This window comes from Fundulus heteroclitus, unplaced genomic scaffold (genome assembly GCF_011125445.2).
Source record: "Fundulus heteroclitus isolate FHET01 unplaced genomic scaffold, MU-UCD_Fhet_4.1 scaffold_45, whole genome shotgun sequence".
Taxonomy (NCBI): Eukaryota; Metazoa; Chordata; class Actinopteri; order Cyprinodontiformes; family Fundulidae; genus Fundulus; species Fundulus heteroclitus.
Genome location: NW_023396868.1, coordinates 2,310,214 through 2,335,266, shown reverse-complemented (window position 1 = coordinate 2,335,266; position 25,053 = coordinate 2,310,214). Strand labels below are relative to the sequence as shown.

General features: G+C 42.9%; 1 protein-coding gene across 3 annotated transcripts in view; it reads right to left on the bottom strand.

Annotated features, from left to right (window-relative positions):
* The window catches only part of dsg2.1 (desmoglein 2, tandem duplicate 1), a 49,087-nt gene extending 28,722 nt beyond the window's left edge, over window positions 1-20,365 (bottom strand). Inside the window, exons 1-10 of one of the 3 annotated variants that reach the window (XM_036131713.1) lie at window positions 20,247-20,365; window positions 15,620-15,748; window positions 15,080-15,238; window positions 12,300-12,444; window positions 11,793-11,950; window positions 8,687-8,821; window positions 7,206-7,391; window positions 2,272-2,404; window positions 1,989-2,199; window positions 1,755-1,897 (exon numbers count right to left, since the gene is read on the bottom strand). In XM_036131713.1, the coding sequence (XP_035987606.1) occupies window positions 1,755-1,897; window positions 1,989-2,199; window positions 2,272-2,404; window positions 7,206-7,391; window positions 8,687-8,821; window positions 11,793-11,950; window positions 12,300-12,444; window positions 15,080-15,238; window positions 15,620-15,748; window positions 20,247-20,291 (1,444 nt within the window). In that variant the 5' untranslated portion in view covers window positions 20,292-20,365. Of the gene's footprint in view, window positions 1-1,754; window positions 1,898-1,988; window positions 2,405-7,205; window positions 7,392-8,686; window positions 8,822-11,792; window positions 11,951-12,299; window positions 12,445-15,079; window positions 15,239-15,619; window positions 15,749-20,246 lie in introns of all 3 variants that reach the window. The other 2 variants (XM_036131714.1, XM_036131712.1) reach the window with 2 other exon arrangements.
* Window positions 20,366-25,053: the final 4,688 nt, after the last annotated feature.

Genomic DNA, 25,053 nt, shown 5'->3' with positions numbered 1-25,053 from the left:
CTCTGCCCCTAAGCAAGCACCTATACACAAATAAATCTGTTGTATGAAACTATATCAAAATCTGGGTCTAATTCAGAACTCATTTTAAAAACAGAAATGCCTCCCGTCTGCTCCCCTATATGGCAATCAGCTGTTCTCTCCAGCTCTGGGGGGAACAGCATTTAAGGAATGGTATAGAGCTGGGATGGAATCTGTTAAAAATCTGGTTAAAGATGGTGTACTTGTGTCTGCTGCTAAGCTGGAAAAGGAATATGGAATCCCCTTAAAAACTAATTACTTCAATGTCTTTTCTTTGTGAAAAGACATTTTCATCTCTTGAATCACCACAGAGTGGGTGGATAGATTGGCTATTGGATATGAATCTGACTACTAAGGGGTCGGTTTCTAGGCTCTATGTAAATACCCAGAGGGTGACTTCCCCATCCCTTGACCACATAAAAAGGAAATGGGAGAAAGAATTAGAGCTGGACATATCAAATAATGAATGGAGGTGGGCAGTAGAACACATACATTCTTCTTCTGTATTTGTTGGACATGGACTAACACAGTTTAAAGTGGTACATGGACTTTATTTCACAAGGGACAAACTGGCAAGAATTTACTAAGGAGCTGATCCGACTTGCCCTACATGTAAACATGTTCCAGCCAACACATCTCAAATGTTCTGGTCTCTCCCCAGGCTCAAAGAATTCTAGATCAAAATCTTCAAAACCTTTTCATCCATTTACAAGAAAAATATTGAACCCTCTCCTTTGGTAGCCATTTTTTGTGTGGCACTGGGGGAAACAGAATTAACAACTGTCAGGAAAGGTTCTTGTAGCCAAGCTAAAGTCCCACTTGTTCACCTTATATTATGCAGCCTAATTCAGTGCGTACACAAGGAAAGCAGGCATTTTCTTCATTGTTGGCCAGGAGATTGATTTTATTTAATTGGATAAAGGCAGCACCGCCAACTCACAAAAAATGGGTAGAGGAGGTGATGGCACACCTAAAGTTGGAACATCTTAGATTTACTTTACAGGGCAACACTAAGAGATATTTCAAGGTCTGGCAACCTTTTATTTCCTATTTTGAATCTGAATTTTCATCTGCTTCAGCATAACTAGCAGCCTCGCCACCCCCCCCCCCCTTTTTCGCCACCCCCTCAGGTTTGAATGGCAATAACAACCACAATGATAATAATTATATGTATCTAGTTTTAACTGGAACACGGGTGGTGTGTATGGTAGTAGGATCTGTCTTGTCGTTAGTTTGTCTGTGTTTTTTTGAGCTGTTTTTGTGATGTAAATTTTGAGTCCTACTCTATTGTTCTGTATGTTTTGAATGGGATGTCTTTTGTTTCAATATGAAAAATCAATAAAAACAATTTGATTATTATTATAATATTCCCTAGGACATTATAGCGTGACATTTGTAACAATCATTTTCTAGCATAGGTGATTCTGCATGGTGGGAGGAGGGCCCCCAAATCAAATTCTGCTTAGGGCCCCCAAGAGGCTCGGGCAGGCACTGCTCGATGAAATCCGCTGAGTTTTCTTAGATGGGAAACTTTATGACCAATCTGTCTGTATGATTTGATTAAATTTTACTTTGTAAAGTGCTTGGAGATGGTGCGCTGTGAATTGGTGCTAAATAAAAAAACTGAATTGAATTGCATTCAGAGAACAGGAAGGAAAGTATGAATATATACAACCATATCATCTTTTTTTTCTATTGTCTCCTGATATATTAAACCTTTAATTATAAAACTGTACCTTCTGTGATGCAGAGTATTTTAGCAAAATATGTCCCATTGACCAGTGCTGTAGACTCCCTGTCGGGCTTCTTGATCAGTTTGATCTCAGCTGTCTTAGGGTCAATGGTAAACCAGTTTTCGGGGTCAGATCCTTTTACATATCTACACATCAAATACAAAGATAATTAGATAATTCAATGACAAATAAAGCTACAGTTATTTTCTTTTTTACAAACTTTGAGTTTACACTTACTTTACATTCTCCGCTGGTTTCCCAGTGTCTTTATCTGTTGCAGGATAACTTGCAATCACTTGATTCATGGTGAAAGATTGGCCTCCTTCTGTGACGGGAATAGCTTTGACCGCTGGATCAAAATGTGGTCCTTCTGGCTGGTTCTTTACATTGATTTTGATTGGATAGGTTTTAAATGTTGTTCCACTAGCACCGCTGGCACCACTGGCACCAGTGGCACCAGTGGCACCAGTGGCACCACCGGTGCCACTGCCACCGCTGGCACCGCTGGCACCGCTGGCACCACTGGCACCACCAGCCCCACCTCCAAAACCTATATTAGCTCCACCATTGGCACCAGATCCAGCAAACAGAGGAGCCTTGTTCTTTACAGCTAGCCCTAGCTCCAGGTTTTTTACATCCTCATAGTCCACAGCCTGAAAAAAATACAAAGGAACAAAGTTTTGGCTTAAACAGAATGATGTGTGGAGTATTTACATTTTGTGATTTACCTGCATGTAGAGATGAACTCATTTCCTCTTTGTACACAGTATTGATAATCTAAAAATTTCCCAACAAAAGATCTAAAATCTAAGTGATTTTTTTATTTGTGTATGGTCCTAGTCAAAGTGTTCCTCTCCAATGACCTTTTCCTTACTTCCTAGTTTTAAAGGCCTTTTTTATTGCAATGTAAAAGAAAAACTTGAGAGTAGCAAGGCACCGACCATTTATGAAGGCCTAAAATACTATACTTTGCACTTTCAGAGTATGTGGTAACAATAGTTTCTAATTGAATGTTTTTCTTGTGAAAGTAGATTTTTGGTTTTAAAAGAAAAATTTGGATATGAGTCCCAGCTGGCTAGAAAAAACAGTTTGTATGAAACATTACAAAGGAGTTTTGGTGAGTTTGATCACTGGAAGACATTAGTACATTTTGTCCCAATGACATGTTAGTGTCATATTGTTGATTTAAAGTCCAGTTAACTCCAAGGTGTTAAGCAAGATTATGCAAGAAAGGCCAAACTGAGTAAAAATTTATTTACACTACACTTTTTGTTTGTTTGTAAATCATTAACGCCAATCCCTTCTCTTTTAATGTGGCAAATAGGAAAATCCTGCTTTTTGTCTTCTTGCTTTTAGTATTGTTAAAGTTAGATGTTAAAGACAACTAAGTTTAGTGCTTTATGTTAAATTGGACTTTTGTATTTTAAATGGGATTGGCAGATGAGAAATGAACATCAACAACACAACAACAACAATTCTTTGTCTTGGCAAACATACAATAAAATATGAAATTCATTCTCAGCATTTAACCTTAGGATGCAGTGTCAAGCACCCTGGGAACGTTATGGGGCTAAGGGTCTTGCTAAGGGACTCAGAGTAGCAGTTTATGGAATTCAAACCTAGAAAGAGTCAATGGCCTGCTCTCTAACCACTAGATCACCATGGCCCCATTAAAGTGAACTATCAGACTTTAGGCAACATAAAAAATCCTACATAAGCGTGAGGTAAATTTGTGTCTACAGGTAAATCTAAACAAATTTAATATTTAATAAAGTGCAATATTTTTTGTCTATCATTTCAGAAAGTGAAAGTTATTTTGTAGCGATTCAATAAACAGAGCAAAATATGTCTAGCTTGTATTTCTTGTCATTTTGATGATTATGGCTTACAGATTGAGAATACAGAGTGCATTCAGACAATACGGATAAACGTTACGCAATAACGGACTGCTCTTAGCATGTCTGATGATGACGTCAAGCAATACAATAGATAGAATTTAAAAAGCATCCATTTCTTCCAGAAAAGTCTTAAATATTGACTTTACGATGCAGTTCAGTATTCTTTAATGATTTAAGGATATAAATAAAGGTTTTTCAGTACCATAATTACATTATTTTTTGGCGACCCGGAAGTTATTCTGTTTGCGCACGCGCAAATGAGCTGATTGTACGGATCGTGCTTCCTGTACGGATCGGGTAGTGACAAGGCTGCTTATTTTCAACTATTGTAATAGAGCGGGGGTCGGCAACCCGCGGCTTGCGGCTCTTTAGCGCCCCCCTTGTGGCTCCCTGGAGCTTTTTTAGAAATGTATGAAAATGGAAAAAGATGAGAGGGAAAATATATTTTACATTTTATTGTGATTTCTGTAGCAGGGAAACCCCGAGAGAAACATTCTCAATGTTTTCCAAGTATGTAAAATGTGTAGAATACATATTACATTTCAAAATATCTGTCAATGGAGATTTGCGTCATAAGCTGCGGGACTCGTTTCTTGCAGCCCGGCGTAGCACCAGACGGGTCGCAGTTGTAAAAATACCGGTAGGTGTTTGATGCCAAAAGGAAAAAGAGAAAGATAGCTGAGGAGAACAGAGTTGTTGAACCAAATATTTTGCTTTCATTGGCGATATAGTAAATTCGGCAAAAGGCGGCTATTTCTGCCCTGCGATGGACTGGCGACCAGTGTTCCCTCTAAGTTGCACGCGTGTGCCATTGCGCACAGCATCTGGCTTCAGCGCGCACAGCAAATCTATGCTGCGCAGAAAATAAAATCCAAGCTGAACTGTAAACAAAATAATAATAAACCAAGTTGTTCTATTTTGCAACTCTGTTGAGACGGTGTTCCGCGGCCCGCTCTGTGAGCGCCAGGTGCTGATCGGAGCACACCACGGGATGGGTGGGGCAGACGCCTTCATAGTTGGGCAGGTTGCAGTGTGCGTCTTTGTTCTTGGCCTGTTTCAGAAAAAAATCTACCCTAAGTAGAAAGCTGCTGCTCTGAGTAGTTCTTCCTCCCTCTGTCATATTTAGGTTTTCGGTTTTAGAACAGGTGATATCAGCCAGATAACTAAACTCAGTGTTCAACCAACCATGACTTCAACGCGAGCACCAACATGAAAGAAGCCCTGATCAATGGAACACAGATAACGTGCTTCACCATGACAACGACAGGGAATAAGCCTCAAAGTGCGCATGAGTGGAATTACAAAATTTTAATGAAGGCATATGGAGAATATTTAACCATAGGAAATAATGCTGTTGCTGCTGAAAAAGCGAGTTGGCTTGATATGAGAGTTATTTGATGTAGAATTAAAGGTTTTTTCTCACAATTCACTAATTCAACACAAAAGGGAAGTGGGGAGGGCGCATTAATTACAAAAAGCATTGAAAGGACATGACAGCCAATCTTGATGAAGTTTAATCAGGTATGGTAAAGTTCTAAGTTTTCCTATGTTTAAACATACTCAACTAAATCATTAATTGGCTATGTTAAACATATGCAATTAATATTGGGATGGTGTGAGTTATTGAATAACTTATATGTTCATCTTTTTGCAAGCGTTGGTCACCCATCCTTCTAAATGAGTTGACATTGTCTTGTAAGTGTTTAATATGTGCCAAACTCACTTAATATGAATCATATAGACTATATGTATATTTCCAGCTGAAGTAAAGGTAGTGATACTTAAGTCAAGAAATGTGCAGCAGACCTAACAGCGTTGGGGCGGGGGGGATAGGTGAATGAAAACTAAAATATATTAATAGAAAAGTAGAAATGGAAGTGCCAAAATTTGACACAGAATAAATTATTGCTTTAATTCTGTAAAGTACTGTTATTAATTTTGTGGGTCTCTGACTATGGAACAACTTTTCAAAATCGGTTTTATCTAAACTAAATAACCTAAAATAAATTATTGCTGTAACTTGATTATTTTATTAAACCATGTAGCTTGATATAACCTCAGGTTTTGGACAGCTGTAATGTACCCTCAGTGTGCTCGTGTGATGTTGCTCACGGGGGTCAAGTGAACGCTCAGGGAGTTTGTGTGTTTGCTCAGACACATGAAAAATTAGGAGGAACAATGCTGGCGACCTGTCCAGGGTGTACCCTGCCTCTTGCCCATTGACAGCTAGATATCGGCACCGGCACCCCTCAGGACCCCACAAGGGACAGATGTGTTTGAAAATGGTGGACTGGGCTATTTCGTCTGGAAGCAGATACAACATCTCATGGGCGCAGCCATGATGAACTGTTGAACTTGCACGGCTGACAATACAGCAATCTGATTGGCTGAGCAGCAAAACTTGAATCACGTGACCTCTTGGACCAGAGTGCAATGGTTTATATTTTCTATTGGATATAACTTACTAATTTGCAAGTGAAGACGTGGGAACATTGGTGTTTTGAGATCACTGCTATGTGTAGCAACTGATCCAATTGGAAAAAAGTTGCTCCCTGACAGTTCATAATTTGCACAAAACCAAAGAGAAGAGCATAATGCACAGAAATTAAGCTAAAACTCTATTGTTTTATTCTATATACGTTACCTTTTTAAAGGGCTGTTGTTTTATTGCACTTTGTTGCCTAAATAAAGGGGGGGGGGGTTGTTGTGTTAGTGAGCATTAAAGATAACTGCACTGTATTTCCATGGGGAGGTCTGAAGTTGTAGGAGGCCTATTGTGCATGTTCCATTGATGTTTTTTCGAATCCTCAAAATAAAAATAACATAAAAAACTAATTTCTTCATTATTCATCAACGCAATGAAATATAATATGTTAATATTGTTATGGCAGTTATAGCAGTATAGTCAAGTGGTGCTTTATTCTCTCCAGGATGTGCTGCAGGGAAAATAAAAATTAAACATGAATGCTCATTATGTATTTGTAGCCTACTTAGCCATTTGATAGGAGGCTAACATAGCTAATTTAGACACAGCCCATGTTGCCTTTATAATAAGGCTTATATCAGACTTTTCACTTTTTGCGGCTCCAGACAGATCTGTTTTTTGTCTTTTTGGTCCAATATGGCTCTTCAAACAATTTGGGTTGCTGACCCCTGTAATAGAGCAACACCACAACAATTTTGTCTTGTCATATAGAAACGCAGTCTAAAAAAACAGTTTTTAAGAAATAGGCACTTTGGCCGGAATTTCAGAATCATACATTTTCAGAGATGTAAAATAGCATTAACGTGTGGATGAAAGGCCAAACGGCATGAAAATGTATCCGGTTTCCATGTCTAGTCCCTGAAACGTGTGGAAAAGACATTTAGGTCCATCTACAGATTCTTTATTAAATTATATGTCTGGACTTTAGCTGGGTTTCTTTAAAACATTAACATCACTTCTAGTTAGGAGAAACACCTTGGTTAAATTAAAATATTAATTTAAACCAAAATCTGCCAGTGTTGTGAATCATTTTGGGGCTAAACTGTATATCCTCAGTGAGGAAAATAGTACCTTATCAAGCATTAGGATTGCCTCATTCGTTAAGGGATCATTTTTTATGCTGAAATATCCAGCCTCATTGCCTTTGACAATCTCATAAACAGCTTCCCAGTTGTCCGTCGCCCTCTCGTCCAGATCTTGTGCTTTGATCCTCATCACCTCAACACCAGCTGTGTTCTCCTCAATGACACCCTCATACTGCAAAAGAAGACAGTAAAACATGATGGTAAAAGGCTTCATTACAATAATGTATATTTGTCTAGAACATTTGTTTATCACAAAGTCTTTAACTTGACTATGCGACCAGTTGAGGGTTTCTGAACCTGTATTCAATTCAATTCAATTCAACTAATTGGTCATAGACTCAAGTGTTTGCAATAGCGTACCGCGAGCGAGCTATTTTTAGAAACGTAACATCACAATGACGTCACATCACGTGGTACGCAGTAGGGCAAGCTTGCATAGTCCGTCGCTGTGTCGCTGTAAAAGAGACGTGCGTTAGCCTAGGTTTTACTCGGTAAACGACTGCTTTTTCCAAATTTAAGACCATGGTTTTTAAACATTGTTGCTATGGAACGTGCAACAGCGACTCGAGGTACGCTGATCGGCCGCATATGAAGGATGTTTTCTTCAAGACTGCCAAGGAGAAATGTGTGCGCTGGGACCGGTGCGGTCGGCCTACATATGTAGCAAGCATTTTGTTGGAGGAAAGGGCCCAACCGAAGAACATCCTGACCCAATTCCAGCGACATCAAGTAGTGAACAGGTAAGAGTATTTTGGTGGCCGACATGTTAATAATGAAGCGCCTGCTACCATGATAGCATATATGCTATCATGGTAGCAGGCGCTAACATGATACCCTGCTACCAGGATAGCTTACTCAAAAACATTTCAAATAAGACAAACATTAAACATATACCGATTCCTGGACGGTGATTACAAACAAAAAAAACAGCAGACGACGCCATGAACGCAGCGCAGGAAAAAAAACAAAGCTTACCGTTCGATCAACTCGGCCCGTTTTCTGGTCTTTTTAAGCCCTCGACACTTAAGCCATCGTTTGAGCTGAAGGTTGGTGTGTTCTTCAACAGTGCGGCCAGTAATCCGTGCACCTGGGACATCGTCTTGCAAAAGTTTAACGGTTGCAAAGTCGGTCATATCGCTGGTTCTGTTGCGCGTGTAATAACTGGTTGCTACGGGCGTTCTCTACCTGTATGTCCTACCTAAGCGGCAAAAGGGGCGTTGCTCTTGAGACGGTGACGTCACCTGCGCGGTACGCTATTACACTTATAGCTAATAAGCAACCTATCACCTAAAAGCTGCCTTCAGGTTAAAGGGGAAAACATGGAAGTCCAGGATTTTGTTACTTGAGTGCATAGAAACAGTAACATCAACATTGCTGTCCAATCCACAACAACCATGACAACTGAAAACCCCAATAGCAACATGTTCTAATACGATATGTATCAGAATAAAAACATGAAACACTTACTTCCGATTTTTCCAAAGTTGGAGGATTGTCATTCACATCATTAAGTGTTATAGTAACAGTGGCAGTTGCAGTGAGTCCCCCTTCTTCACCATATAAATCTTTTGCCATCACAGTTAGAAAGTATGTGTCTTCTTTCTGAAAGAAAAATTACTTTTATGATTGTGAGCCTAACAAAGGCAAGGAAAGTTTATTTCTGTGGCACCATTCATTCACAATGCAATCCAGAGTCCTTGAAAGGAAGTCAAAGAAAACCTGAGCTTTGAAAGACACCTAAAATTGTTGCATAGAAAGAAAAAGATTTAAAATGCAAATCGTGAATCATGAATTCAATCTCCCATCAGTGAACGAGCAAACTGTTCATTAGTGAGACACTCTAAACAAAAGCTGCTGTTAATAAAATGTTTTCAGTCCTAATTTAAAAGAGCCAACAGTTTCTGCACATCTCAGGTTTTTAGGGAGATTGTCCCATAGCTGAGAAACATAGAAACTGAATGCTGTCTTACCTCAGTTTGATATTTTCCTTAGACCCGAGTAAGTAAGTCTCAAGATAGTAAATGGTAAATCATCTAGTCACACTAATTACCAGACCTCTCAACTTTTATCAAAAGTTAGGAGTGAGATTATGCTAATTTGGGGGCGGGGCTTGTTTGGGGCGGGGCTAACCGGACCCTGGAAAAGCCGGTGGAGTCAACTCCATCTCATTTTTATCCCACCAGACAATGAAGTAGACATGTATTACTTTTGTTAAAAAGAGAAAGAGACATATTAATACTTTATTGTTCAGTTAATAGATTAAAACATAAATAATACACAATTGTTCAAATAATACTGAATAAAATTAAGTAGATTTTAATTATTGACCGAGTTATTATACTGTTACACATTCATCTATGGGTTGTTTATCATTGTAAATCTATAACCTGATTGGTGAATCAGGCTGAGTTTCATCAAGCCTTTATGATCCCCTCAGCAGCAACACTGAAGCACACAGAGGTTCCCGCTGCGTCTTTACGCACGATCCAGCTGCTGATGTCTCCCTCCTTTCAGCTCAATGCACTTCTAGACTGTTACAGTTTATAACATTCTCATCACCTTTCACAGCGACAGGTTTCTCAGTCAGTCGCCGCGCTGACCAGACAAATCTCTATTGCTCTCGTCAGTGCGCTCTGGGCGCACTGACGCCCAGAAAGCACCTGCTCCGAGGGAAAGGAGGGGAGGGAGAGGAGCAAGCGCGGAGGCACAGAAATACGGTGCATGTAGTTAAAAAATGCAGAATTAATAAAAAATAAACTTATAAACTGACCAAGTGGCGTTTTAAACTGCATCTGGTTAGCAGAACTGTTTTATGATCCAGCGTGCAGCCATGACTGGTTCTGAATGAACTGGTCATCTCGCAGCAGCTCCGCCCCCCCCCCCCCTCCTCCTGTGTACGCAGTACAGGACCTTACCGGCTCACTTTCACCACTGTTAAGACTAAAATTATTCATAACTCTGATCACTCTTCCTGCTGCTCTGTTAACATGAACTGCAGCAGGAATTACTGATGGCCACAAGTTGTGAAAGAAGCCGAAACAGCTCAGCAGAAGGCGGAGTTTTGTCGTCCGCAGCCCAGATGGGCTTTGTGATTTTTATGCGTGAGAAATGCCATGTTTGCGTGTGAAATGCCATGTGTTGCGTGTGAGCGTGTGGAGTTAGTGAAATGCGTGTGTCACACGGTCAATGCGTGAGAGTTGAGAGCTATGCTAATTACTCAAAGCCCTCTAAAATATAGCCACATTCACAAACATACATGCACTGATCGGAAGCAGATGAGTTAAGGCCAGGGGTACATCAACACATGCCGAAGTGAATCTAACCCATTATATTATTATTTAATTGAAAGATTTTTATTTTATATTGTTTTATTTGGGGGGAGGGGGGGCTTGTTACTCTGCTGTCTATTCTGGGTTTACTCTGCTGATGCTAGCAGAGCGGTAGGAGCTACAGATGCCAACCAAGCTGTGAAAAAGTCTGAAACCACTTAGCAGAAGGTGTTGCTTAGACTGAGCTCTCAATGGAAAGTGCAGTAACGGATGACTCACAGCCCATTCCGGAAAATGCGTGTGTCTCACAGTCAAGGCATGAGATTTGAGAGAATAGTGCATGTGTACTGCTTAAAAGCTGCTGCGACTAATAAACCTTTGAGATTGTGGAGAAAGTTTTTCCTATGGACAGATAATGAGGTTCAACTGTTGCTTAAGATAACTTTGAATTATATTCGTGCCCAGCTGTGGTTATGGTCATAGGAAACAGCAGCCAAAACAGCACTCTGCTAATCAACATTTTTCTTCTTCTGTGGTTTTTAAAATGGTTAGCAGCTGCAATGTTTTGCCTGTGCATTGATTTCTCCTGATCTTTCACACTGCATGAGTCAGGGATTCTTTTCCTGTTTACATGACAACAGGACGTTTTTGAACCATTACACTCTGGAACCCGTTTTCAAACTGTGCTGTTGTAAGAAAAAAACATGTCATTGTTGAACAAATGAGCAGCACAAACATAACCAAACTGATACATTTTCACCAGAAGATTTTTTTGTGTAACTTCTACTCTTGTGCAACAAGGTCCAAACATGGTGACAGGTCAGATGCATAAATCATGTGCTGACCAGCTAGCAGGGGTCTTTCTCGGCATATATTAAGATTTAAGAATATTGCTAATTCACTATCAGGATGTTCCATTGCATAGTCTTGTGCACAGTTCTGTATATTAAGGTTTAAGAATATTGAAAAATAACTATCTGGAATGTTCATTGCACAGTTTCATATTTAGATAGGACTGACTTCCGGAACTCGGTACGAGTCCTAAAAGACCCTAAAGACTGTTTTGTTTTGCATGCTTTAATCTCTTTTTTTAAAAAGCTGTACACATTGTTTATTTATTGCATAATGTTTATTGTGTGTTCCCTAAGCCAGAGTATGTCCTAGAAACAAATTTCACCATGGTAACACGCAGTGACAATAAAAGATTCTTGATTCTTGACAAGTTCAATTCATCTGCTAAAGTTATGTCCACAACAACAAAACAGCAAAATAACAGGAAAAACAGTAGGTGGTGGAGTTAGTACCTCTCTGTCCAACATAGCACTCTTGACAACGAGAAAGCCATCCGTACTCATGTCAAAATAGGCATTGGGTTTCTGGCTTATAATGGAGTAGGCAATCTTAGAATTCTTTGTGTTTTCTTCATCCGCATCGGTAGCATTGACTATCATAACTGTAGTCCCTGTAAAAAACAGATTTAGATAAAAGTAATGATGTGCCATTAACAATCTGTAATCTGTAATCTGTAATATTTAACACCAAAGTCAAAATGTTTAACATTAGATGATGTTGAGTTTAAAAGAAACATTTTTAAAACATCAATTAAGAGTGTAACCCTCCAGAGTGTTAATCTGAGTGTAATAATAACATGCTTAAAATGGATTTAGGGCAGCAATTTAATTGTGGATCACTTTGTGTGTTCGAGCATTTGAACAGATGAAGTTTGTGATACTCTGTGAAATCAGTATAATTTTAAACTGTTCCAATTTACCTTAAATTGTTTTATGAGTTTTTATAATTGCACCACTGACCTGTAGGACTGCACTCATCCACCGTAGCTTTCAGTACAGATGAACCAAAGTTTGGAGCATTGTCATTCTGATCTACAACTTTAATACGTAGGTCAATGGCTTTCTCTGCTTCAGTGCCATTTGGGTATCTAGCAATACCTTTGAGCTAAAAAAGATGAATCATAGTGTTATCTTTGTCATATTCATAAAACATACACAATGCAAACTGAAAAAAGTTACTAGTTCTAAATGTCCAAATGAGAAAAAAACACAGACTCCCTCACAAACTTAAAAAAAATATTGTAATGAAATGAGACTGATTGATTGATTGATACGAGACACACAATAAAAAAACAACTATAAAAGACAATTGTAAACTAGTACTTCCAAACAGCTAACTGGTGATGCACAGCACTGACCCATGGGCTCACCAAAGTCTTGATTAGGGAGTTCTTGGTACACAAACCTGTACATTAACAGCAACACACTTCAGCTCCCCTCACATCCCACCACCGGTTGCCGGTTTCCCTGTTCCTGTCTGAATACGCACTAAAACTGAATGTTGAAAATGAACTTCACCCAGGGTCTGCAGCACGGGCAGGTATTGGTGGCCCTTGGACACCTGAAGAGCAAGCTGTGCCCGCCCTGTATGCGAGCGGGCAGAATTACAGTTCTATGCGTAAGCTTAGTCAAGAAATGGCTTCTAACACCAAATTTCCCACCAGCAGCAGCGGTGGCGGCAGCGGTGTGGCCATAATATGCACATCTGTGCTTGTCGCTGGTTCAGAGTCAAAGCACCGTTGTTTGTAGGTGCTGCGCAATCGATACAGATAAACAGACCGAATTAGGCCTGAATTCAATTTCCCTCCACTGACGTGAACAATGTTATTGTTTCTCCCGGATCCAATGCAATTCTTTCCTCTGTTGCCTCTGATTCCTCACTCTTTCTTGGTTCCTCTACTCGTTCTTCAATAACTTTCACTATAATGCGGGTTCACATGGCAGGATTTAAAAACAGTCTGCCCATTTTCGAAGCCTGAGGGACACCACACGTAACGATAAAAAAAATCCTAGATAAAACAGTTTTGTTGTTCATACAGTGTGTGATGTCCGGTCAGACCGCAAGCACAACACACCACACACTAGAGGTGTGCAGCTCAATCCTAGTATTGATACTATTGATACCAACGCTGGTATTGACATTGAACAATGCTCGTTTAAAAAGATCAATACTTTTTATTCTCTCCCGCTCGCACTGACTGCAGCAGATTCACCAAAGTCTCCCTGTTTGTCAGGGCACTTTGCTGCTCCTTTCCTCTCGTCACCGTCTTGCACTGTTATGTGGTTCGGCGTGCCAGCCAATCAGCACGCAGGCTCAGCCTGGCCCGCCCACTCAGCTCTCTCTCCACTCGACAAACAAACAACCGCGCTGCTGCTCCTCGGACTCGGAGAGAGAGACTGCCGGAGCAGCAAAACATGGAGGAGAGGAAAAGAAGTGCCGTTTGGCTATATTTTAATTAAATATAATTTAATATTTTAGATAAAGTAACAGCAAGCTGTATAGTTTGTAAAAAGGCAGTAAAATGCAGTGGAAACAACTAATTTATATAAGCACATTAAAAACCATGAGCAAGAAAAAGTCAAGCTGCAGAAACGCAGCGAGGAGCCAAAACTTCACTAATTTCCTGGCCCTGACAGACCCTTGAGTCTCGACCCACAGACTGACATCACTGACTGAGGCATTTCAGTCCTCCAGAGAACTTCCGGTTAGATAAGAGTGGTCATCTTCACCAGCAGTTACACCACATGTTCAAAGTAGATATTATATGTCATATGTTATTGGAGCCCACTCAGAAAGTGTAATTAAGACCTTGAAAGAACCCAGTACATTTATCCCATTAGAAAGTGTTAGCTAAGATAACATGACATAATCCTTTATTTATTCCACCACAGGGAAATTTATAGCATTAAAGCAACTGGCAGGGTATATGGGGGCGAAAATCTGCCTAAAACTTCTGTCCTGAAAACCAGCCTTCACCCGACAGTTTGCCTGATGTCGGCAAATTGAGCGTATTTGTGAGAATGAATGAAGTAGCAGCTACAAGCTAGGTGTGCATATACAGTACAATGTATAACTTCTATATTTCATCTTAAAATGAAGCACAGAAGAAGACCTAAATAAATAAATTTTTCATATGAATACAATTTTATTTATTATATTTACAATTTTTGATTTGAATTTTTATAGAGGAAATGTTTATTTACGCCTATTTATTGTGTGGGGAAAAACACTGTAATTGTGCAATTATCATACCGTCATTACATTTTTCACCATCACGGATGTGCTCTCCACAATTTGGGAATCCCTGCCTTGAGCTATGTAACATAAATGGTCCATTGCAAATGGAACAACACAAAAGCCCCAGACTTTGGTTCATTCTGAGAAACCAAAGCCTTGGGCTTTAAATCCTGGGGCTTCTAATGGAAAGGGGCTAATGTTGCCTCGAAGCACCAGTAAATCAGGGTCTCTGTATCTACATTAAAATTATAACATGCTCTAGGCTAAGGTCATCTAAGTTCAAATAAAACTACCCTGGTGTGAAATAAAAATGGAATTCTTACACCAATCCTATATCAAATGTTAATGTATGTCATGTGGGAATATTCTTGGATGTAATGTGGGTAAAGCTTGATTAAAGCTGAACAAGAGTTGAGCCTTGTCTTTTCTGGTACTATGTCTAACAATTATTTTGTTCACATTTTATGCAATCATGTGTTTGGAAATAAAGCTGAGAACTTACTTCGTAGGTGTCAATCTCCTCCCTGTCAAGAATTTTGGTAACCCGAACGTTACCAGTACGAGGGTCAACCACAAACACATGAAAAGGATACTGGTTTGCTCCTCGACCCTCTAAGGAGTACATAATAGTTTGTCCCCCAGTTTGATAGTCTGATCGGATCTGAAAAAGAGGGAGACTTGATTAATTGAAAAGGAGAGGTACACTGAAGATGCTTCTGCACATAAATGCCTCACACACCAATAACTGAAACACAGCTGGTACCTGGCCTTTACTCCCAGCTCTTACGCTATTACGCTAATACTAACCTTTGAGCTTTTTTTCAGTTATTTGGGTCTGATTGTGTTCATGACATGACCCTGCTGAAAGTGGGCCACTGACCAATCAACTGCAGTAGTGTCTGCTCTAACTAACTTTACAGTCAATCATCCATAGTAATTTGAACAAATCATCAAAAATGAAACTAATTTACCTGGTATAGCCTCTGTCTCCCATGTTTCACCACATCCAAGATGTCTATGTCTATTGTTCTGAATAACTCACCTTGGCAATAGATTCCTTTTGAGTGTAGTCTACATTTTCCGTCAAAGGCTTTGGAGGAAGAACCCACTCTCTTTTGTGTCGTACCAGATTATTTCCAGAGTGAGCTCTTACCACAATGGCAACCTGAACCTGGGAACACAATAAAAATCCATATTTCGGTCAAATTTGAGAAAAATATTTTTTACAGTGGGAAAAGCATTTTATAAATACACAAATGAATAAAGAGAGTGCCCTGTTTCATTCATAAGTGGCAACATTAAATTCAGTTCAGTTAAATTTTATTTAAATAGCGCCAACACATGTCATCTCAAAGCACTTTGCAAAGTCAAATTCAATCAAATCATACAGATTGATCAAAAGGTTTCCTTTCTAAGGAAACCCGAGTAGAGAGTAGAGCCACAGTGGACAGTTGTCTGCACTGTCGATGACTTTGCAGCAATCCCTCATACTCAGCATGCATGAAGTGACAGTGGAAAGAAAAACTCCCCTTTAACGGGAAGAAAAAACCTCCAGGAGAACCAGGCTCAGTATGAACATTCATCTGCCTTGACCCACTGGGGGTTACAGAAGACAAAGCAGAGACACAGATAGCACAGAACTAAACATTGATCCAGGAATCCTATCCATGTTATCTGGTAATAGCGGATGATCCCCCCTGGATGATGTTACAGCTAACAGAATTCCAGACCAGGTGTACCTTCTATGAAGAGAAAAAATGACAGAGAACAAATAGTTAAAAGTTTAAATAACAACAAACAATGCAAATTAGGTAGGAGGAGAACTCAACAGTGTAAGAAAATTAGACCCGAATGTCCTCCAGCAGCCTAAACCTATAGCAGCATAACTACAGAGAGACCTCAGGGTAACCTAAGCCACTGGACTAGAAGCTTTGTCAAAAAGGAACGTTTTAAGCCTAGTCTTAAAAGTAGACAGGGTGAGGAGCCTGATAACTAAAGGATCTGCCTCCCATTGTACTTTTCGAAGACTCTAGGAACCACCAGTAGAACTGCAGTCTGAGAGCGAATGCTCTGTTAGGAACATACGGGGTAATCAGATCTGATTACTTATATATGTGAGAAGGAGAAGTTTTTATTTTATTCTTGATTTAACAGGAAGCTGATGAAGTGAAGCAAAAAGTTGAAGAAATTGATTGGATTCATCAGGATTCACACACACACACACACACACACACACAAATGAATGTCGCAAACAAGGCATGGGGTGCAGGCTAAAGCCATTCCTAGAGGGCGTTTCCCTCTTCTTGTAATGATTCTGGCACTGGAGCTGATTCTGCTCACAATTCACACCCCTGTCCAGTCTCCACCCCTCTGCAATCAGCTTCTACTGGCTTCACCTGTCTCTACGTTGAAGAGGATCCTGAAGTCCCGTAAGTGGGGCAGGGGCACACAATATCTTATCGATTGGGGGGGTATGGCCCAGAGGAACGTCAGTGGGTTCCTTCGCGCCACATCCTAGACAGGGCCCTCATCAGGGACTTCCACAGAGCCCACCCAGACCATCCTAGGGCGTCTGGAATCCGCCCTTGAGGGGGGGGCTCTGTAATGATTCTGGCACTGGAGCTGATTCTGCTCACAATTCACACCCCTGTCCAGTCTCCACCCCTCTGCAATCAGCTTCTACTGGCTTCACCTGTCTCCACCTGCATAAAGTTCCGTCCAAGTCAGCCTCCAGTGCCAGATCGTTTTCGAGCCCCGTGCAAGTAACTTTCCAGCGTTTTTCTACCTGCCTGTCCTAGTATTTGACCCTGACCCGTTACCAGTGTTTTTTGAGCCTGCATTCTCCTAGCCTGTGTCTTTCTGCCTGGTCCCCGTCTCCTGGAACCCTTACCCCTGGACTGCCTCCTAGTGAACCGGATTTCGGATTTGGACCTGGACCCCCCTCTTGGATTTTCCCCGTGTTCTCTGCTCGGTTGGCCGGATTCCCCGATACTGGACCTGGATTGCTTAGTGACAAACGCCTCAAGAAAACCCCAAGTCAAACCGACTTACTCATCAACCGCTCAACAGCTGTGGTCTCCTCATAGAAGGATTCAAGTCTCACCGCAGCTCGCCTGTTTCTGCCAAGCTCTCCCGGCGACAAGGTCAGTGCGTCACAAGAGTCTTATCATTTATTTTGTGACCAAGTCTAACTCTGCGCCTTCGCCCTCAGGAGTTTTCCGGCCAGTGAGCGCGAGCCACAAGAACCGGAGCAGACTGTTCGAGTCTCTGAATAAATCTTTAAGTTTGACTGACCTGTTGTGTTGAATCTTGGATCCAGTTCTCGTTTCATTACACTTCTAGGCTTTTCAAGGCCAATTGAAAAAGAAATTAATTGCTGATTAAAGCCAAGCGGGGCAGGGTGTAGTATGGCGGACGGAATCGAGCAGGGCTGGTGGAAAAAGGGCTTGTACTTTTAGGGAATATTTATAAACGTTTCTTAAAATTATCCCCTAAACAACATTCCATAGTGGAATTCTTACAACATAATATAATAGATTGTGTCATCATGCTGGTAGACCATTCTGATTCAGTTCACACAGGATGGAGGGCTTTCTACCCCTCCACTAATTATACTGTAAATATTCTTATGTTAAAATATAATATCCTAAATGGAATACATCATGACATTTTACCATTTGATATTAACTATATTGGTACATTGCAATGTTACATGTTGTTAGACTGTGGGAACATGATCTTAACATTCTAATATTAAAAAAGCATATAGTTAGAAGGATGAACTTTTCACATTTTATCATGACCCATTAATTTTGTTTTGCTCTTCTTAGAATGACAATGGATCATGTTTTGCTCTGAGTCTGTTCTGATTCTGAGACCAAGCCCACCTAACACCACCTTCTTACATATTTTAGGACATTCCTTTAAGAAGGCATATCATCCAAAAACACACTTTTTTTAAAAATACATTTTGCTGTGTACTTGAAGTGTCTATGAATGCAGAAAATTAGAATTTAGGTACTGCATAGACAGCTGTACATTTTGTTTGGTTTATATTTTCAAGCCGTTTCAATTTTCTCTCTTTATGTCACAGTATTTGATGCGAGAACTGCAAAACAAGCTCATGGACCAATTTACTAATTTTGCAGATCTGCTGATAAAAATTTTTCACTGCTGTTTTGTAGTCCAAGCCGTAGGACGCTAAAGCTACAAGTGGATATGTTGTTGGCTATATTAACCCACACAATTCATTACACCATCCCAGGCAAACTACAAAAATTATCCAATAGGGTGGGATGAAATGCTCTGTGACCTAGAAGTGGTGGGAAGTAACTCATATATTTAAAAAGACAGCACTAAAATGTGATGCTCTCAGACACACCTCAGAACCGGGGGCAAAACAGGGGCTGTGGGGCAACAAAACAAGGAATTCAGACCAAACCATTGCAGTTCTACTTGATCTAGAGCAGTGGTTTTCAACAGGTGAGGCGCGCCTCCCCTGGGGGGCGCCAAAGAGTTGCAGGGGAAGTGTGAAGAAATATAAGACAGTGCTCCCGCTCAACTCTGTGAAACCGGTCATCAGCGCGCATCTGAACGGGCTGCGTGATCAGTTCGGAGAGTATTTTGGAGAGGAGCCACTAGGAAACCAGTGGGACAGAAACCCCTTCTCTTTCCCAACCACAGTCCGCCATGAACTGAGCATCCAAGAGGAGGAGGCTCTTGTTGAGCTCAGCTCAAATGTGGACTTAAAACAGACTGGTGGAAATGCTGATTAAGCGATTCTGGTTGAGCGTCGAGAGCGGGTTTCCTCATGTGTCCGCCAAAGCCATGAGAGTCCTGATCCCCTTCCCCTCCACTTACCTATGTGAATGTGGGTTTTCTGCTCTCACCCTGATCAAAAACAAATACTAGGTTAGGCCTACAAGTGCAGGATGACTTGCGGCTGTTTCTTTCTTCTGTACAACCCTGCATCGAACATTGCTTCCTCATTGTTCGCATTGAGAATGCTTGAGAACATGGTTGTTAAAATAGCAACAGGTTTAAATTGTGTATAATTAGCCTAAAAAAGTAAATCGGAATATGGAATATGTGGATGTCTGTTAAATTCAGGTTATCTTTTTATTATCTTGTTTATCTTGTTTATGTGGACTCCCCTTGAATAGGTAAAGACCTATTCCAAGGGGAGGCTCACATTCAATGAATTTGAAAACCCCGAATATAGATGACAATTAAATGATTTTAATGTGAAAAGGAAGGCATTCAAAGCATGATATGTTTCCTTCAAAGGCAACAGCAACAAGTAAAAATATTAGATTAAATGTAAACCTATAAAATGTCATTTGAAGATAAAGAACAAGGACTGTTACTGAAAAAGATGTTTTACAAATTCAAGAAGCTCGAACCAGCATTTTCAGAATTACGAGTGATAAAGGTCCCATCATTCATCAAATCAACTTATCAAGAAATAAACACAGAAGTGATGAATTAGAGTCTGGTGTGTTTTTTTCAGTTAGTAGAATGAGATTACTGCTGCGTGTCAGAGTGTGGAATTTCGCTGAGACAGAACCACGCCCTGTGCGGACACTAAAAACTGAAGGTGTAAGTTTCTACTTGACAAAAACTGACATTTTGTTTTAAAAAGTATCTACACAAAATTCCTTTGCACTCACCCCAAACAGCAGTAACACCAATAAGGACCAGGACTGTCGAAGCATGATGACTGGGAGAAGTCAAGTGCTTTCCGTAAATCCACAGTCTGACTGAGCTTGTTGCTCTTCTGGTCTGATCAGGTTCAGGAAGGAAACTTTAACTGGGAGGAGTGACCAAACAATCACAAACAGTGTCAGAGTTTCCACGCCCCTAATTCAGGTGTGGGGTTACTTGAGGCTGGCATGAGGTAAAAACTAAACATGTCAGTTTCTGACTTCCCCAGAAGTCTGCTAATTACAAATTCCCAGACAGACAGGCTGAAACACGTAATTATCTGTAACAGCCAAAGGCCAGAATTTTACTAGGAACATGGATCACCACAACAGCTCTTATTTTCTGTTATAAAGCTCTCAGATATCCAAATCAACTGTACTTTTTTATTAACATCGTTATAAACAATGTTTCAACTTTGTTTATTCGAATGTAGTCAGAGAAGCTCATTTAGACTCAGGTGTTTCTGACACAACAGGAAGTTGAGTGAAGGAATGACACTGACTTTAGCCTTTAGAGTTCAAATTCAAATATGTTCAATTTTATGTATATGGTGCCAAGTAATGATACATGTCATCTCAAGGCACTTTGCAAAGTGAAATTCATTCAAATCATACAGATTGGTCAAAAAATGTCCTATCTAAGGAAACCAAAGATAGGACATTTATCTGGTTCTGCTAGAGGTTTTTTCTAAAACGGTCATCTGCCTCGACCAACTGGGTGTTAGAGAAGACAGAGCAGAGACACAGAAAGCACAGAAGCACACAGTGATCCAGGAATAATTTCTATGTTATATGGTAGGGATTTCCAAAGTGAGGCAATTCGTGCACATTGTAATGAATTGTGTATGGAGAACCCAAATGTTAGCCGGACACAGAGCTGAAGCTTAAAAAAGGGGTTTATTAACAAAAAGGTCCAGGAGACAAAAGAACTGGCTTCAGGCAGCACAACAAAGCAAACTCCAAAAACAGACGAGCCGAAAGTTAAACGGGCAAACGGACAGGCAGGCTAAACAAAAACAGTCAAGGGAAAAGTACTCTTACCGGGGAACTGCACATGAGGATAACACGAGACGTCCTGGCAACAAACAGAAAAACTAAAGCGGGCTTAAATAGGCGAACGGAACAGGAGAGCAGGGCGGGACTAATTAACCAAAACAGGTGGAAATGATAAAAGGAGCACACAGACTAATAAACCTAAGACCGAAAAGTGGCTAAACTGAAAGAAAATAACCTGAACCACAACAGAACGTTACAGAGCCCCTCCCTCAAGGGCGGATTCCAGACGCCCTTAACCGTCTCTAAGAGTACAAAGAAAACAAAAGGAAAGTCCGACCGGGCGGGTGGAGGGGGCCACAGGCTGGAGGGTCAGAATCTGAAAAAGAAAAGCAATATCAAAAATACAAGTCCCTCAACAGAAAACAACCCTCAAAGGGCGGATCATAACAAACCGTCCTTCAGCAAAAAACAAGAGTCTGATGGATCTCCCGGAGGACGGCCCCGGCGTGACAGGTTCTCCGGTGGACGTCCCGGCGGACGGCCCAGACGTGACAGGTTCTCCGGCGGTCGTCCCGGCGGACGGTCCAGACGTGACAGGTTCTCCGGCGGTCGTCCCGGCGGACGTCCCAGATGTGACAGGTTCTCCGGCGGTCGTCCCGGCAGACGGCCCAGACGTGACAGGTTCTCCGACGGACGGCCCCGGCGTGACAGGTTCTCCGGCGGCCGTCGGCGGAACTGGGCGACAGGAGGCCGGCGGCGGAGCAGGGCAACCGGAGGCCGGCGGCGGAGCAGGAATCTCGGGGGCCGGCGGCGCGGCAGGACCCTCAGAGACCATTGGCGGTGCCTGAAGAGGGAGAGAATAGAACCTGGCGGCGGACTACAGGGTACGGAAGGCGCCTGACTACAGGGTGCGGAAGGCGCCAGACTACAAGGCGTGGAAGGCGCCAGACTACAAGTCGCGGAAGGCGCCAGACTACAAGGCGCGGAAGGTGCCAGACTACAAGGCGCGGAAGGCGCCAGACTACTGGGTGAGGAAGGCGCCAGACTACAGGGTAAGGACGGCGTCGGACTAGAGGCTAAGGGCGGCGCCGGACTACAGGCTAGGGGCAGCGTCGGATTACAGGCTAAGGGAGAAGTTGCACTACCGACCAAGGGGGGCGCCGCACTACAGACTAGGGGAGGCGCCGGATTACAGGCTGAGGAAAGTGCCGGACTACCGGCTGGGGGAGGCGGCGCCTGGTTACTGGCTACAGGCGTCGGTGCCTGGTCACTGGCTACAGGCGGCGGCGCCTGGTCACTGGCTACAGGCGGCGGCGCCTGGTCACTGGCTACAGGCGGCGGCACCTGGTCACTGGCTACAGGCGGCGGCGCCTGGTCACTGGCTACAGGCGGCGGCGCTTGGCTACAGGCGACTGAGGAGGGGGCCTGACTACAGGCGACTGAGGAAAGAGCCTGGCTACAGGCGACTGAGGAAAGAGCCTGGCTACAGGCGACTGAAGGGGAAGCCTGGCTACAGGCGACTGAAGGGGAAGCCTGGCTACAGGCGACTGAAGGGGAAGCCTGGCTACAGGCAGCTAAGGTGGGAGCCGGGTTACAGGCTGCTAAGGTGGGAGCCTGGCTACAGGCTGCTAAAGAGGCCACAGGACTACAGACTACAGAGGCCACAGGGCTACAGACTACAGAGGCCACAGGGCTACAGGTTTTCAGGAGGACCCGGGCTACAGGTTTCAGGAGGACCCGGGCTACAGGCTTCAGGAGGCCCCGGGCTACAGGCTTCAGGAGGCCCCGGGCTACAGGCTTCAGGAGCTAAAGTCAGACCCTTAGCAACCAGAAGTCTTAAGACCAGCTTCTGGAGGGTCTCGGAAAGCGACATCCAATAGAGTCTCTCCCAAAGTTGGCTGTCCACGAGGGTAATAAGGGGTCTAGGCTTACAAACAAGTCGGAGAGGCTCAAAGTCTCCAAGGGACCATGGTTGCTGAATCCTCTTCTGATTCCCAGGGTGCCCGAAGAGCGAAGGATCCCCCTGGGTCCCCCCCTCACAGGTCAGCGACGAACCCCTCTGGGTTCCCACGTCGCACATCAGGGACGGACCCCTCTGGGTTCCCACGTCGCACATCAGTGACGGTCCCCTCTGGGTTCCCGCGTCGCACATCAGTGACGGACCCCTCTGGGTTCCCGCGTCACACGTCAGTGACGGACCCCTCTGGGTTCCCACGTTGCAGGTCGGTGACGGACCCCTCTGGGTTCCCACGTCACATGTCGGTGACGGACCCCCCTCCTCGGACTTGGGCGAAGGCAGATCCTGCCGGACCCCCTCTCATGACTTGTGCAGAGGCAGGTCCTCCCGGACCCCCTCGTTAGGCTTGACGGGCGCCGAGGCGTCGGCCAGAACCACGGTGACAAACTCAGGAGCCGAGGCGTCGGCCGGTCCCTCGGTGACAGACTCAGGAGCCGAGGCATCGACCAGACCCTCGGAGACAGGTTTTGGTCGGCAGTAGAAAGCCTGGAGGGCTGACCTATAATGTCCCTCAACCTCCTTTAATTTTTTCTCCAGCTCCTCTGAATATTGGATTAGTAGAGCCTCCCTGAGACGTTTGATGATGGGGGCAAAAGTTCTTATTTTACTCTCCAGTGTAAAATACTCCGAGTCACGGACGCCGGCAGGGGGAGCTGTGGGCCTCTCGACTCTGGGAAGCGAGGAACTCCTGTCTGCTGGACCGGAAGTGGGTCGAGCCAGGGATTCGGCAGTCGGGTGAGGCCGGACTGGCTCGTCGGGCGGCTGCCGTCAATGCTGGATGGATGGCCGGCAGGCGAGCGCTTCTTCCTTCGGCGGCGAGACGGCGGGCCTAGCGGGGATGCCGGTTCCTCCCGACGGGACGGAACCGCCAGCGAAGATTCATTCGCCTCCGCGTCAGGAGGGGGAAACGGGACCGACTCAGGGAATAAGTCGGGACGGAGCTCCCAGATCATCTCGGCGTCGACCTCCAGAAAAAGGTCCGGATCCGGGATGAACGGCGATGAGGCGGACTGACAGGGTAAGTCCAGTGAACAACAGCTTAGAGTGTGGGAGGATAGTGGTGCGCCGGTCTGAGTGAGCTTAGCTCCTCCAGAAAGGAGAGAACGTGTCGGCTTCGGGTTCATGTCTGGCCAGGACGTAATGTAATGAATTGTGTATGGAGAACCCAAATGTTAGCCGGACACAGAGCTGAAGCTTAAAAAAGGGGTTTATTAACAAAAAGGTCCAGGAGACAAAGAACTGGCTTCAGGCAGCACAACAAAGCAAACTCCAAAAACAGACGAGCCGAAAGTTAAACAGGCAAACGGACAGGCAGGCTAAACAAAAACAGTCAAGGGAAAAGTACTCTTACCGGGGAACTGCACATGAGGATAACACGAGACGTCCTGGCAACAAACAGAAAACTAAAGCGGGCTTAAATAGGCGAACGGAACAGGAGAGCAGGGCGGGACTAATTAACCAAAACAGGTGGAAATGATAAAAGGAGCACACAGACTAATAAACCTAAGACCGAAAAGTGGCTAAACTGAAAGAAAATAACCTGAACCACAACAGAACGTTACACACATGTTTAAGATGAAAACTGTAATGGCGGTCTAACAGTGTTTTTCCCCATACAATAAAGATGTGTAAATAAACATTTCCTTAAAGTTAAAATGAAAAACTGTAAATTTAATCAATAAATAAAAATGTATCGTAATGATTCGTATAAGACTTTATTGCTAAGTGCTGTTGCACACTTACTGTTTCTTTAAGTTAGAT